Raw genomic sequence first — 16837 nt, forward strand, 5'->3', positions numbered from 1 at the left:
ATTTTATTTTTCTTTACAGATGCCATTTTAGGAAGTTTTTGGAAAAGATCTTCACTTTTTCTTTTGATTGTATTCAACTTTACCCATCTCCAATTATATACACAACTGCCCCTTCACTATATTTTATTGTTTTTCTTACCACCTTTCCGCCTAATTTTAGCACCCCACCCCATTTCGTTTCTCTTTTTTATTTAATTTAATTTGATTATCAATTAAGCTGGTTATAATGTTAATTAAATAATTTTTGTCAAAAAAATGTTAATTAAATAATAAAAATGTGCAAAATAGTAATATTGATGAATAAAATAATATATATTTCTTTTCAAGTTATAAAATAGACAAATTTATTAATCTATTTTATAAATTAATAAAATAGATATATTTCCCTTCCTCTCTTTGTTTAAATTTTCATTTGAAAAATTAATAATCAAAAACTTAAAATTATTATTAATTTTTCAAATGAAAATTTAAACAAAGAAGAAAAGAAAAGAGGGGTGGGTCGCTGAAATTGAGGGGAGAAGTGGTAAGGGAAAAAAGAGAGGAAGGGAGTAGTTTTTTGTTTTTGTTTCCTGGCTATTCTATTTTTTTTTTTTTTTTTTTTTTGTGGTAGGAAGAGGGTAGTTAGAGGTGTGTAATGTAAAAAAATAGAAGGTAAGATATTTGGACGATTTTTTTCTCTATTCACACTTGCCACGATTATTGCAATGGATGCCTGAAACATTTTGCTTTGACCATTTTTTTACTAGTTTCTGTCTGGCAGCTGAGTCCCCAATGTGAATCATGTTGATTGATTGATGCCCGAAATTTTCGGCTTTGAGATTTTTTCAAGTTTTAATATGGTGTGATTTTTTACTAGTCATCATTGATTGTGTTGTGGTGTGATTATGTTATTTGAACATTCGTTCCTATGATAATTTATTTATGGTATGATAATATATTTATAAAGAAAAAAAAATCATATTAACACGAAAACTAAAATGCTAGAGCAAAAAAGAAAAGATGTAACGTGAACATGTGAGAAAGGTATGTTAAAAATTGTTAAAAATGGTTCTAGAAATATATTTCTCTTGTGGTTTTTGCCAATGTTTGGTACACAATTTCTGTTGGCTCCCATATGTGGAACTTTTCGTTTGCAACGAAACTTCTTCGTCAAAACAGCGTGTAAATGGTTTTATATTTGTTAAAAAAATCACTACTCTTCCACGAGAAGTTATTTATATAAGACCCCATAATTTCTTTAGTTAGAAATAGATCCATAATTGCCTTAGTAAAAAACAAAGATCCATAATTACCTTTAAAATAAGACCCCAATTAATTAAAAAAAAAAACCTATTTTTTTTCTATTATAATCACATCACGTTCACATGTGATTGTGAAAGATCAGTGTAACCATTTTAATAAAGCAACACGCGGTAGAATGAGTCTTTTTTTTTTTTTTTTTTTTGTAGTGGTAGAACGAGTCTTTGACTTTACATTATTTTTTTGAAAAATGTTTTGATTGGTCCTTTAACATCATATAATTAATTAATAAAATTAATTAAATTAAACCTGTAGTGCACTGATCTCAGTATTTATAATTGCATAGCTCATCTGTTCCATTTACATTATTATTCCACACCCAAACACAAATATACTTTCTTTTATTCTCACCACCATGGTTCTCTCAAAGACAGCCTCCGAGTCTGATGTCTCTGTCCACTCAACCTTTGCTTCTCGCTATGTCAGAACTTCACTTCCTAGGTAACAACCTTTTGTTGATCATTTTATTTTTAACACGGTCAATGTTATTATCGTTAATCGTTAATTTGTTTGTATTATGAAGTGAGTGAGATCAAACTATTGATCTCACTTCATGCGATCGTTAACTCATTCATCATGTATTATTTCTATAATTCTTTTACGTATACATCTAATTTATAGATTCAAGATGCCAGAGGAGTCTATACCAAAGGATGCAGCATACCAAATAATAAACGATGAATTGATGCTTGATGGAAACCCTAGATTGAATTTGGCATCCTTTGTGACAACATGGATGGAGCCTGAGTGTGATAAACTCATCATGGCTTCCATTAACAAGAACTACGTTGACATGGATGAATACCCAGTCACCACTGAGCTACAGGTATACCCTCCTTACTTTTTGCTTTTGATCCTTATTTGATTTGTTATGATAAAATATTCAGAAACAGATCATGGCATATAAAATATCATTATATTTTTAAAAAAATATTCACAAGTTGAGTGGTTACGTTTGAAAGTGGTTGATTAATTAATTAATTCTTTGTCGTTATGGTGTGAATCTAATTGCCTTTTTTGACATTCCCTTAATTGAACCTATATTAAATGCATTATTGCTCCATTCCTTTTTTAAAACATTGTTTCTATATATACCTGTCTTTATTTTATATATACTTATTGTCTTTAAAGTTCAATACAAAAATTAGTTAGTGTGTTATCCTTCAAAAAAAATAAAAAATTAGTTAGTGTGTTTCAATATTGTCCATATTTATCGCAAGCTAGAATTTTTTTTTATCCTAAATTATAAACCGTGTTACAACATCAATGAAACAACCCATAATATCATTTTTAAAATAAAATTAAGTACATTTTTTAACATGTGTAAAATGATCCAAGCAACTTATAATTTGAGTTTAGTGTGTGTGAATTGACAACACGGTTTATAATTTTTGACGAAGCGAGGAAAAAATTAAGAATATTATAGAAGGAAAAAAGATAAATAGCTTTACCAAAATTAATTGTTTGATTTGATATGTGAAAAATACCTTAAATGACAACCAAAATGAATGGATGGAGTAGTAGATATGCGTATTTAATGAATCACTTTAAGAATGGTAGTATTATAGATTATAAATTATTACTTCCTTCAAAAAAAGATTATAAATTATTACTATATTTTACCCATTATTTCATTTTCTAATTACTTATTAAATAAAATTTGGCAAACAAAGATAAAAAACTAGGATGTTTTGAAAGTTCATTTACTTTGTTTTATAAGTGGAGATATTTTCTCTCTATCCCATTATAAGAATGAAAAAAAGTGTCATATATAATCTATTTTTATTTATAAGTGTCATATATAATCTATTTTTTATTTTAGTGTATAATTTAATTAAAAATACATTTTCAGAGGTATCATTGGTTTAGTGTAGTTGACTAATTTCTTCTTCTTTTCATTTCGAATATTCCTCACGTATGTCATCTTATTATATTACTACGATGAATAATTTCAAAAGTATTAGTATTATTCTTATTTTTTTATCTTGATTTTTTTATGAATTTATTTTTCAAAAAGAAAAATCAAGAACAAAATGAAAATACAATAAACACCAATATATCCTCCTGCTCCATCCTACATTATTGTTTACACTGTCTTCTTTTCAAATTTTCGATTCAACACAAATGTTGACAGCCAACCAATAAGTTATTGTCCCATTTAGTCCGGTCAAAAATAGTTTGCTTTTGCATTTATTGCTTATACTAATTAATCTTCGTATTTATTTTCCGCTTTACTATATTTGGTTTTTTAAGACGTTATGTCTCAAACCAAAAACTACATAGTTGAGGAGAGCATCATGGAACCAAATGATCCAAGAGCATCTGCAATGGAGACTCTTATCTTTGAGGTTTTAAATAGGTCCCACATCGACACATCATTTTTTAATAATTTTTTTAATAATAATACTTAATAGGTATTCAAACACTCCAATGGAGACCCTCTAGCAAAAAGTTTAATTGGATTCCACCAATATTATTTATTTAACACACTATCTATTTTAATACACTTTTTAATTATTATTTTAATAAAAAGGTGATGTGGATCCATTTAAGAATGATATCTTAATTTAGACCTTGTATCTTTTAAAATCCTCAATTATTTTTTCCACAATGGAGGTACCTATTAGGTATCAGGTCTTAATTTTTTTTTGAGGTAATTAGGTCTTAAATATTTAAGACTCTCCCATTGTAGATGCTCTAAGGAAAACTAACAATTGTATTTTAGAGAGATTTTTCATTTTTTTTTTGCTATTTCACCCGTCCTATGGACTTGATTGTCATAGTTTTCATAAACAAAAAACTTTATCAAGTATTGATGTATTTATTACCGACTTGAAAGTAACGCAAAATATTAAGGTTTAATTTTTTTTAAAGAATATTAAGCTACATCAAACAAATAAACGAAAATTTAAAATAAGTAAATTTCTATTTACTTATCCAATTTCTATCGAGACTCATTATATTTTCTTTATATTGGATTGGATTGGATGAGGACATGCTAGGTGTGTTAACACTTAACATGACTTGTATATGCAGAATCGGTGTGTTAACATGATAGCTCATCTTTTCAATGCACCACTTGAAGAGAATGAGGCTGCAGTTGGTGTTGGCACTGTTGGCTCATCAGAGGCTATAATGTTAGCTGGATTGGCATTCAAAAGGAAGTGGCAGAACAAAAGAAAACAAGAGGGAAAGCCTTATGACAAACCTAACATTGTCACTGGAGCCAATGTCCAGGTACATATATATAAAATGCGTATAATGATTGTGTTTTCGAACTAATTGAAAGATGAAAAGCCTTATGAGAAGTTCATCTTGTGAAGGTTTGTTGGGAGAAATTTGCAAGGTACTTTGAAGTGGAATTGAAAGAGGTGAAGCTAAGTGAAGGATACTATGTAATGGACCCTGCAAAAGCTGTGGAATTGGTAGATGAGAACACCATTTGTGTTGCTGCTATCCTTGGTTCCACACTAAATGGAGAGTTCGAAGATGTTAAACGCTTAAACGATCTCCTTGTTGAAAAGAATAAGGAAACTGGGTATGTTTCATAACGTCTTATCGTTATTTTATCAATCAAAATGAAAACAGAAAACACTAGAGCAAGTTACATTTTAGAGTTGAGGAACTAATATATAAAATTCTTTTTGTAGATGGGACACTCCTATTCATGTGGATGCAGCTAGTGGTGGCTTCATTGCTCCATTTATTTATCCAGAACTTGAGTGGGATTTCCGCTTACCATTGGTGAAGAGCATCAATGTTAGTGGTCACAAATATGGTCTTGTCTATGCTGGAATTGGTTGGGCTATTTGGAGAAGCAAGGAAGATTTGCCTGAAGAACTCATCTTTCACATCAACTATCTAGGAGCTGATCAACCTACCTTTACTCTCAACTTCTCCAAAGGTAACACATAATTGGAACACTTGGTTTTAGAATTAATTGGAATACTTTTAATAATTAATTTGACAACAAACAACTTGCACTTTTTGTGGATTTGGATCCCCTATAATAAGAGGATCTAGCATTTGCCATAGCCGTGTGATCCGAACTATTAGATCAGGATCAGACGATTCATATTTGATTTTCTATATTGAATTCAAAATATAAAGTTGAAATGTGAACCGTTTGATCTTTTGATCATACGATCTAGATTTCTTGATTGTGGCAAATCCATATCTAAGTTTCAATAGCTAAACAAAAAGTTTAGAGATGAGTCATGTATAACTTGAGTATATCTGTATATGTACTAATTTCTTTTACAAAATTATGCAATGCAGGTTCTAGCCAAGTCATTGCTCAATACTACCAACTAATACGTCTTGGTTATGAGGTATTAATACAAACCAAACATACCCCTTTTACATACTTAACATAACTTTTTTGAAGATTCATATTTTTCTTGTAAAACACTTCAAAACTATATAATATACTAATTCTTTGCATTAACTTGTTGCAGGGGTATAAAAATGTGATGGAGAATTGTAGAGACAACATGATAGTACTAAAAGAGGGACTTGAAAAAATGGGGCGCTTCAACATAGTGTCGAAAGACGACGGTGTACCTTTGGTGGCCTTCACATTGAAGGACCACACAAACTTTGATGAATTTCAAATCTCCGATTTGTTGAGGCGCTTCGGATGGATTGTTCCAGCATACAGCATGCCCCCGGATGCGCAACACATAACCGTTTTACGCGTTGTCATTAGGGAGGATTTCTCAAGGACTTTAGCAGAGCGCCTTGTAGCTGATATAGAGAAAGTGTTGCACGAGCTTGATTCACTTACTGCGAAGATAAAGATGTTAAGTGGCACTAGTAGTGTTACAGTTCATGAAGTTGTGAAAGACAATGGTCAAGTAGTGGTTGCTAAAAAGAGTGCTTTGGAGACTCAGAGAGAAATTACTGCGATTTGGAAGAAGTTTGTGTTGGATAGGAAGAAGCTGAATGATAAGATGAATGGTGTTTGCTAGAATCAGCTTGGAATGGAACAAGGGTGTGTCGTGTCTCTCTATTTATGCTTTTATAGCTTCTTTTCTTGTTAAGGAAGTAATTAAGTACATTTTTATTGAGTCAAGTCATTTCTATGATTTTCATGATGAGTGGTTACAAGAAAAACAAAATCATGTTTATACTTTATAAGCATGGCTTAATTTATTTATGAAGAATGAATCATTTATCCTTTTGTGCATTTTGTTCAAATTATGCTCATATCTTCTTTGTTTGCAAAACCAACATATACCACTGTCACTACACATAAATTAGATTTGGAACAATGATATATGCTTAGTTCCATGACTTTCCCAAGATTATCTGTAGCACTCAATACCGGCATCTTTCCTCAACATGATCTAGGCAATTTCATTTACATAGAAATGTTAAATGTACTTCATAAGCTATGAACACTTGAGGTATAGATTGTAAAAACCCAAAACTTTTTCCATCCATTGGGCCTTAAATTATTTATATAGAAATGTGCATCATAAGCTGCGAACACTTCAGGCTAAAGTGTAAAAACCCAAAACTTTTTCCGGCCATTAAGTCTTAATGGTCTGTTTAATAGTCAGGATATGAAGACATGATATGATAAAATACGAAAAATAGATAAACTATTTATTTGAACCTTGTATGTTATATTGTCTGTTGTGTGGACTGTTTGGCAATGTTGTTGAATATAAACACTTTAAACCGAAATGATGTCCATATAGGGATGAATATAAACGTTTATTTGAAGGGCATGATGAAAATTTAATTAAGGACATCATGACCTTCAAATAATCTAAGTGGATAAATATGTTGATCAATGGTTTTTGTGACAAGTTAATTAAGGGCATCGTGATCGTTATTAACATCTAAAGGTTGCTTAATTAAATGTGAGATTAGTGTTAGTGGATATTGATTTATTATATATCTAACGCGTTGTTGATATAGGAGGAGGCAATATTGGATACTCACGTTCAATCTTGTCCATAAAATTGACAAGATAAAGATTGTATGTTCAACTTTTATTATTCCTGAATCACTTTCATGTTGATTGGCAATTATTATTTGTGAACTATTTACTAATCATATTATTACATGAAAAATTATTATATGCATATTTTTTTTGACAAATTCATTCAAATTGATAGAGTACATCGATATAATGCAAATTTGCTAAAAATAAAAATGATGAATCTATGAACAGGCTCACAACATCCATGTTAATAGCATAAAATGACAAAATACAAATGCCTACACATATGACTATATTTAAATCTCCAAAATAATCATGTCTCCAGATCTACAGCGTGGATGACGCTAAAGCCATTGATTGGATCTGCACTGGATCAAAGCTGATGACAATCTGAACCGATCAAATACTTGAGAGAAACAAGAAAAACAAACAACGTCGCACAAAGACGACGAACAAACCAACGTCACACGAAGACGACGAAATCACAAAATAAAAAACAAAATAGATATGAAAATCACTTATTTCAATAAAAGGGAAAGAGAAAAACGAGTTAGAGGGATGATTTTGGCTATTCTGCCACTGCTTCTCCTACTATGCCAGTAATATACTCTAAACTCTAAATTATTTTCTTAATCTTAGATTAATTGAATTTAATTGAGATTTTATGATAAAGTTTAGTCTTAGATTGATCCTTCAGCAGAACACTAACTGAAATGACATCAAACTGTTATATTATTGACTAAATAAAATAACTAAATAAAATAACTTTTTTCAAAAAGTTAATTTCGTGACTGCATCGTAGAAGTGCCATTAGAAAAATCCACCTTATTCAATCAAAGCAATATGTCTCGAGATATTTCCTACTCCGTATTATCATCACTTACAAGATAGATCACAATCACAACTATACAAATATCAAAATAGTAGATACAAACTATCACATGCGGTTAATTTACAAATCAAAGCTCAAGATCTCTCTCAAAGAATACGAATGAAAGTATAGAGAATTAAACGGAAAAAATTATTCTTACACATTTATTTGGTGTATGATCTTATAATTCAAATGGATTATTTTTCTTTTTTTAGGAAAAGTTGCTTATAGCATTTTATTAAAATGATCAATATCAATATCAAAATATAAATATAAATATGCATAAAAACAACACTATTTTCATTTGAAACTTTTAACTATATATGATAACAACATCACTTAAAATTTGCATCCGACCATGGAGATTTAGTTCTTTAGTCTATACTATTGTTCTTTAAAAACTATTAATATGTGTTCATTTTAAATCACACCATCATTCACATGATAAACTATTACTTTACGTAATCATATTGACTTTAGGTATATGTAATGATCCTAAATAGAGAAAGCCATGTCATCAAATGAAGCTAGCAAATTGGCATAGCTGTAAGGACACGTGGGCAAGTATTGGATGATAGATGTACATCAACAAGGAGTGAACAAGGCTTATATAAGGGAAATAAGGCATTGAATATGTTAATGAAATCCTTCTCTTATTCTCTTTTCCCCTTTATCCTTCTTTATCTTTCAATTTCACTTCTATTATGTACTTAAAAGATTATTGGGTTAATAGGTCTTTATCCCCTATAATATAGGTCACTTTTGATTTTGCCTTTGTAAAAAAAAAAAATTCGATTCGGTCCTTGCAATTTTATTTTTTTTTGGAAAACCCCCCTAGACCAGCTGACTGTGCATTTTTGCTGATATGACATGTTGTGTCAGCCTTTTTGGATGACGTGGCGCGCTGACTGTATAATTATTATTATTTTTTAATTTTTTTATGAGATACACATGGCATTAATGATTATTTTTAAAAAAGAATAAAAAAAATTCTTAAAAAATTAAAAAAAACGAAAAAATATTATAAAAAAATGAAATAAATTCTAGAAAAATAAAAATATTAATAAAAATGAAAAAAAACGAAAATAATTATGGAAAAATTAATAAAAATCTGCTAAATGAAAAATAATGAAAAATCTAGAAAATTTCATAAAAAAATTCTGGAATAATTTAAAAAATCTGGTAAAATGAAAAAAATATAGAAAATTTAATAAAATAAAATCTGGAAAAATTAATATATTTCAAAAAATTCATATTTTCATATTATTTTCAATAGAGGAAAAATTTAAAAATTATGGAAAAATAAAAAAAATTCATATTTTTTTTTCCGAAATTAAGAAGTTTTATTTTATAAAAAAACTAAAAAATTCAGCAACTTAAAATATTTCAAAATTTAATCTAATAAGAATAGAATTAAAAATGAAAGTTCAAATTTTTCTTTCGAAATTAAAAAGTTTATTTTTTATTTTTTATACAGAAAATCAAAATATTGGAGAGTATATTCATAATTAAAAAAACATAACATTAGATCATGAAGAATAGAATTTCGATATATATTAATTTTTTTATATAATTTTAATTTAATTCAGATTTTTTTAATAATTTTTTTGAAAATTTTAATATATATTAATTTTTTTTATTTTTCCAGATTTTTTTTATTAAATTTTCTAGATTTTACTAGAATTTTTAAATTTTTCCAGTTTTTTTTATTTTTTCATAATTATTTTCGTTTTTTAATCATTTTTATTAATATTTTTATTTTTCCAGAATTTATTTTATTTTTAAAAAAAATCATAAATGCCACTTGTACCCCATAAAAAAATAAAAATAATTATACAGTCAGCGCGCCACTTCATCCGAAAAAGGTGACGCAACATGCCACATCAGCAAAAATGCACAGTCAGCTGGTCTAGGGGGGTTTTCCAAAACAAAAAAATTTTACAAGGATCGAATCCAAATTTTTTTTTTTACAGGAGGCAAAACCAAAAGTGACCTATATTACAGGGAGTAAAGGCCTATTAACCCAGGATTATTTCTCTTGTGTTGCTTAGTTCTCTGATCTATTACAGTATACAAGTTTTATTTTAAAGTGGAAAAATAGATAAATCACACTTTAGTGTATATCATAAGAAAAATTGTGATTGGTTGGTTTATATAATCATGGAAAAATCTACTAAATTTAAGACAACACATCAAAATAAACAATTAATTTAAGACCTTCATAATTACTACAATAGATTTTTATAATTTTGTAGTGACGTGCTCGTTATTTCATAATTTTTAAAGGCTAACAAAGCATTCGAGGCTCTTTAAAAAATTAAAATGTAAGCAAAATAAAAATTATAAGCGTGAAAAAAATCAAAAGAGTAACAATATTATTATATAAATAAAAAATTATAGTCTTAGAAGTAAAACAAAAACTATTTTATACCTTAACAATTAAAGCTATTCAGATAGACAATAGAGTTAGAAAGAAAACATGATATGCCTGATATACAATATCTTTAAAATTACGACCAAATTAGACGGTCTAATTTTTTTTTTTGAAAGAATCTAAATAATATTTTTGTTTACTTATTTGATTGTATTACCATCATATTAGAGCACAAAGACATAACTACAATGTTAAAAAGAGAAAATTCAAATTATTAGGTGTCAATTCAATAATTAAATGACAACTTATGAAACACTCATACAAGATGTTTGTGCATTCTCTTTCGTCTAATACTAAAACAATACTCATGAGAGAATATAATCTATTGGAGCCTATATTTCAATACACGTACATCGATTATTTATACACTTCGGTACAAGAAGAATAGTTGGACACTTCACTGCTATGCAATCATAATCTATTCTACAAAGTAACTTTGGTACAGCAAGACGTCGTGCTGTGATGAAATAAGAGACCAAAAGAATGTAACTAAATTGAGATGAAGTGTTCTTTACAAAGTAATTAGGGAAATTTGAAAAGGATAAAAAATAAATTACCTACAATGTTTGTTGAAACAAAAAACAGGTAAACAATAAAGATAATAACATATACTACAAACTTGGCAATTTCACCCATATTCATCCACCCTCCTTATTCATTTAACAAATTGCTTTATTACTTTATATAATTTATAAAGTTAATCATCTTCTTACATCAAACAAATAGTTTTTAGCGCTTTTGGAGTTGCAAAGAAATATATCATAATATTAAAATCATCAATAAATGTCTGTTAAATACATCAATGTGATAAGTTTTTTTCTTCTTCTTTTGCATATTTAATAGAGCAGTCACATAAAAAATTTACCCGTCATAAACTCTCATTCTTTTTTAAACTAATTTTTCATTATTATTTTATAGCCTATCATGACACGTAAAGGGAAATCATAAAATAATAAGTTATTTGATCAATAACTAATGCCAAAATAAAAAATAATAAAATGAATCCACTTGAATTAGCCTAGTGGTATTAACTTGGGACCTTAGTGAGTACTCCTCCTCAAGGTCACATGTTCGATTCTCTTTAGTGTCAATTTGGATGGACTAATTTAACTTCTTAAAACAAATGTCAAAATAAGTATATATCGTCCATATTTCTGTTTGCATCGATAAAAATAATAAAAAAAGTGTAAAATAAAATTATTTGATCGATAAAAATGACAAAAAATATTAAGTATTGAAAAAAAAACTAAAATCCAACATTTAGTAAGGAAAACACTTCATTAGAGTTTATAAACAGGGACATCCATCATCTTACACAAATCAACTTTGTAAAGATGAGTTAGATGAAGAATTTTAAACAAATAATCAAATTTATAGATATGAAATATAGCATGTTATTAATTAGTATATTGACATATAACCGTGTACCTTGTATGGTTGAAGGAGATCATGAAGAATTGGAAGTGACTTTTGAGAATGGTTTTGAGAGCTCTTCTGCCGCCTTACTTATCGAGCATTCTTTCAGTTTACAGTGTGGCTAACATAATGGGATAGTTAGCTTATATACTCATCAGTGGAGACAGGGACCTCTCAAATGGGCTGACTAACAAGAATGGTCCAACCCATCACGGTCCGTTCACAATAAGCCCAATATAAATACCAAGTACAATAACATTAAATATTTAATAATATATAATACATTTATATTTTAATAATTAATTAAAGTAAATTCAAAATATTCAACATTAGATTTATAAAAAAACTAATATTTAGCGAAGATTAATAATGAAATAAGTTCATGAAGAATTTGAGAAATACAATGGTCAAGTAGTGTTTGGTAAAAAGAGTCTTTTGGAGACTCAGAGAGAAATCATTGCGATTTGGAAGAAGTTTGTGTTGGAGAGGAAGAAATTGAATGATAAGATGAATGGTGTTTGCTAGAATTAGCTTGGAATGGAACAAGGGTGTGCCGTGTCTCTCTATTTATGCTTTTATAATTTCTTTTCTTGTTAAGAAAGTAATTAAATACATTTTTATTGAGTCAAGTCATTTCTATGATTCTCATGATGAGTGGTTACAAGAAAAACAAAATCATGTTTATACTTTATAAGCATGGTTTAATTTATTTATGAAGAGTGAATCATTTATCCTTTTGTGGTTTTGTTCAAATTATGCTCTCAAGGGTACATTCTTAGTTCCATGACTTTCTTAAGATCATATGTAGCGCTCAATATCAATATCTTTCCTCAACAAGATTCAGAGAATTTCATTTATATAGAAAAGTACATCATAAGCTACGAACAATTGAGGCTAAATTGTAAAAATCCAAAACTTTTTCCAGCCATTAGGCCTTATATATATTTTGATTTGATATGAGAAACATCGCCCTTTACAAATACTAATTGTATCTAAAATAAACAGAAAAGAGGCGTTGCAACACTTGATTTTTTGTTATCCCTTTTAAAAGCTTGTAAACTATTATAATACTTGCAAGTTTACAAGCTTTTATACTAGTTTACTATCCCTCTTATACTAGTTTACAAACTTTTAACAGGGATACACAAACAATCAAATGCCGCAACGCCTCTTTCCTTTTTATTTTAGAACAATCAGTATTTGTAAAGGGAAACCATGTTGTGATTTATATGTGCAAATGATGCTGCCACTTTGTGCATGTAAGTATTTATTGTCAGGGACCTTAGTGACAATAAGTGTTTACTGTCAGGGATCTAATTGAAAGTCTTCCGCAACCACAAAACAGCTTCATGGAGGAAGATGACCCAGTTCTTGACGAAGAACAACATTTCATTGGGACGAGTTTAAGAATATTGATTTTCGGTTCAGGGATCAAAGTGACAATTTTCTACTTTCAATTCAGTCCCTCCAACATCTATACTTCATGTCATCATAAAATATTTGCCACATCAACAGTTAACAAAATTATTTAATGTCATGAACTAAAGTGATAATGAAAGTGCATATTCAATGACTACTTTGTAATTAATCCTAAGATAGAGACTTTTGTGACCGAGGTGCAAAATGAAGGATCAAAGTGATCATTTACTCAAAAGAAAATAGTACTCACTCATGCTTTGAAAAAATCTACATAGAAAAGGATATGCAGTGGATTAGGAAAAAACAGAAAGTGATATTTCGAATCTCTTTTGGGAAACTACCCTTCTATTGTCTATTGTCCAGCTTTGATAATATGGTTTATTGTACCACCATTTGATATAATTATAATCAAGTTTTTTTGGCCTAACTCGTTTACAATTGCTAAAAATTAAAATATCTCTAATTCTTAATTATTGTCAAAAAATATTTTCAAAAAAAAAAAAAAGGAAAAAATAATAGGTACGTACCTCACCTATAAATCTTATATGATGTCACATTATTGATCTTGTTCTAGCATCTATCATAGAAAAAGCAACATAATCCGCATAATAAGGTGGCCGTAAATTAAACCTTTTATTTAATTTTTATGAGTAATTCATTAAAGACCTTCCTCAATACTATAATCAGACCAAATTTTTTATTAAATGCTAATCACATTGCATAATCAACACTCTAATTCATGTGGCCCATTTATTATTTTCATTTTATTACATTGACTAATTAATGTAAGGTTAGGTAGGTGGGTATTTTCAGAGCTTAGAAGGGGCCCATGACAATAATTTAGTGAAATACAGTGGTCTTTTTGTTCACATATATGAAAGTTCCATTAACTTCTGTGTACTAGAAAGATTCATCACACAATTGCTTGCTTGTGTTTTCACTTCCTTTCCTCCATGGAATTGGACATTGGAATCACTCATTCAGATTTAACTCTTGGTATTTTTGATATCCTTTTCACTTGCTGATTTATTTCTTTTTATTTTTTCATTCTGCTTTTTCTTTGACCAAGAATATTCTACTAGATGACACTTGGCACCACTATGATCTAATTCTACTTGTTTGTGATCTTGGTCTATATTTAGATTGATAGTGAATCTTGTAGAATCACACTTTGCCATCATGATTTTGAGAAAAGTCACACTTTGAAACTTCAATAGAATTACAATGTCGTTATTTTGCCAAACTCATCTCTGTTGCATAGACACAATTCTGATTGAAGGTGTGTCTCGGTGTACGACACATATTTTGTTTCCTATACCGACATGACACCCATATTTGTGATTACAGTGAATTATGTCAATTTTTTGAAAAATTATCTATATCCGGTGCCGTGTCTGCGTCCGTCCTTCATAGAAACTCAGTATATGTTTGCTTATTTTGTCTCTATGGTGTTTCTACAGCTGAGTCTTGGTTTGCAGCTGATACATCTAGTGGATATCTTGAAGATGCAATCAATGGCTGGGATATTTGGTGCAAGCAACATAACTTACCAACCTACTCTCAAGATCAAAAGGTTAAACTAACAACTATGCTTGGTTTCATGTTCTATACATTTGCTTAATTGTTATTTCATAGTTTTATTTGTCAATTATGTTGAAACTTTATAAGATATATTAATTATTAACAAAAAGCCAATGTTTGGTTGATCAGGAACCTCTATTTCCAACATTTTCTTCCAAAGCAGCCCAATTACTTCAAGGTATGTATATATACCCTTGTGGAATGTGGTTGCATCACTTTCAATCATGTATTACTAGATTTGGAAAATCAATCATTTGAAAATAATTTTGGTTATTTATCTAGTCCAATTTATCATCTCTGTTTCTTGTTTACTGATTCAGCAGCTAACATTTCTAAGGAGTCAAGAATTTGCAATAAATGACCAACCTAACATTTTAACTTTAGGCTATTATTTCTAATTTTGGTAGTATTGAAAGTAATTGAACTATATCCACCACTGACACTGTAAATTATATCTTTACAGACCATAAAAAATTCAGCACTATGAACCTATCATCATCACAAAATCATACACATTCAGCTGCAGAAAAACATGATTCACCTCACAGAAGTTGTGCATCAAGAGAATTAAAAGAAAACGGTGCTTCTATTTCAAGTACAAAATTCTTTTACTGTTTTAACACAAGAACATTTTCTTGAACCATCATTTCATGTCTCTTTTCTAAAGTAATTTTTTATGACTAAAATGTGTCCTTTTGTACCATTATGTTTTGATGTAACTAGGGGGACAGTGGAAGAAAATAGCTTATCCATTTGAGTTGGTGAAACCTGGAGGAGTTGAAGGGGAAACAACAATTAAAGATATAAACCACCAAATGATGATGAGTCCTTCAAAGCCAATTCCACATCCTGTGGCTGTAGAAGATTATGGGACTCATTCATGTATTTCAAACCGTGGTTATGGTATTTCAGGAAAAGAAGTGGCAGCACTTACTAGAATTCAAACTAGGGGTAGAGGCTCCATTACCATTATTAGGACCAAAGGTTGAATTAAAGTGAAGGCTATTTCACTAGTGCATGTTTAGGGTTAGAGTTAGTTTCATGAAATTACGGTAACAACATAATTTTAATGAAATTTTACGGTGTAGCTTTTACTAAAATTACGGTGGCACACCATGATTGTGCCGAACTCGTGGATGATCTAAACATACTTTTGTTAGTATGTTCTTAATTTTTGTATCATAGTAAGCCTTCATAGTTTATACCAAATATGCATAAATGTAATGAGATGAAAATAGTCAAAAATGTTTGTTGTAGTATAAAAGTTAGTTTGAAATTTCCCCCAGCCAGTGATTGAATTTAAAATATTTGTCTTTGGAATTTTGTCAAGATAGAGAGCTAGCATATTTCATTTCAACTAACCAGCCACAATAGATCAGGTCAAAGATGCAAATTCAAAGAGTTGGTCAGTAGTCCAATCACTTATAACTTTTACGATAAAAATATAATTTAAATGCTCTTTTTGTCCCTTAACTAAAAAAAAGATTGTTTTAGGATTTTAAGTTTTTTCTTAGTCTCGTTTTGGTCCCTCCTGTTAGGTTTCCGTTAGGGTTTTAAAAAAAATTAACTCCTGGACACGTGTCACCTTGTCATTGGCTCTGAGTTTTTTTTTTTTTTTTTTTTTTTTTTACAAAAAAAAACTACTATTTTTTTAAAAAAAATCCCAAAGCCAATGACAAAGTGACACGTGTCACCTTGTCATTGGTTCTGGGAATTTTTTACAAAAAAATAAAATATATATATTAAAAAAAATTATTTTTTTTTATAAAAAAAATTATAATTTTTTTTTGTAAAAAAAAAAAAACTTAGAGCCAATGACAAGGTGACACATGTCCACACTTAACGTTTTTTTTTTTAAAACTAA

The 16837-nt window shown here is 29.2% G+C and overlaps 2 protein-coding genes across 2 annotated transcripts; both read left to right on the top strand.

Annotated features, from left to right (window-relative positions):
* The first annotated feature begins 1578 nt into the window (after positions 1 to 1578).
* Positions 1579 to 6487, top strand: LOC11408278 (glutamate decarboxylase 1). Its single transcript, XM_003600605.4, has 7 exons — positions 1579 to 1740; positions 1921 to 2125; positions 4336 to 4536; positions 4623 to 4837; positions 4950 to 5203; positions 5578 to 5630; positions 5757 to 6487. The coding sequence occupies exons 1-7, from the start codon at positions 1655 to 1657 to the stop codon at positions 6267 to 6269; spliced, it is 1527 nt and encodes a 508-aa protein (XP_003600653.2). The 5' UTR covers positions 1579 to 1654; the 3' UTR covers positions 6270 to 6487.
* Positions 6488 to 14229: 7742 nt separating this feature from the next.
* LOC11408279 (uncharacterized) lies at positions 14230 to 16274 on the top strand. Its single transcript, XM_024777843.2, has 5 exons — positions 14230 to 14388; positions 14853 to 14965; positions 15103 to 15151; positions 15437 to 15568; positions 15697 to 16274. Exons 1-5 carry the CDS (start codon positions 14346 to 14348, stop codon positions 15960 to 15962), a joined length of 603 nt encoding a protein of 200 aa, XP_024633611.1. The 5' UTR covers positions 14230 to 14345; the 3' UTR covers positions 15963 to 16274.
* The last annotated feature ends 563 nt before the right edge of the window (positions 16275 to 16837 follow it).

Source organism: Medicago truncatula, chromosome 3 (assembly GCF_003473485.1).
Source record: "Medicago truncatula cultivar Jemalong A17 chromosome 3, MtrunA17r5.0-ANR, whole genome shotgun sequence".
Lineage (NCBI taxonomy): Eukaryota > Viridiplantae > Streptophyta > Magnoliopsida > Fabales > Fabaceae > Medicago > Medicago truncatula.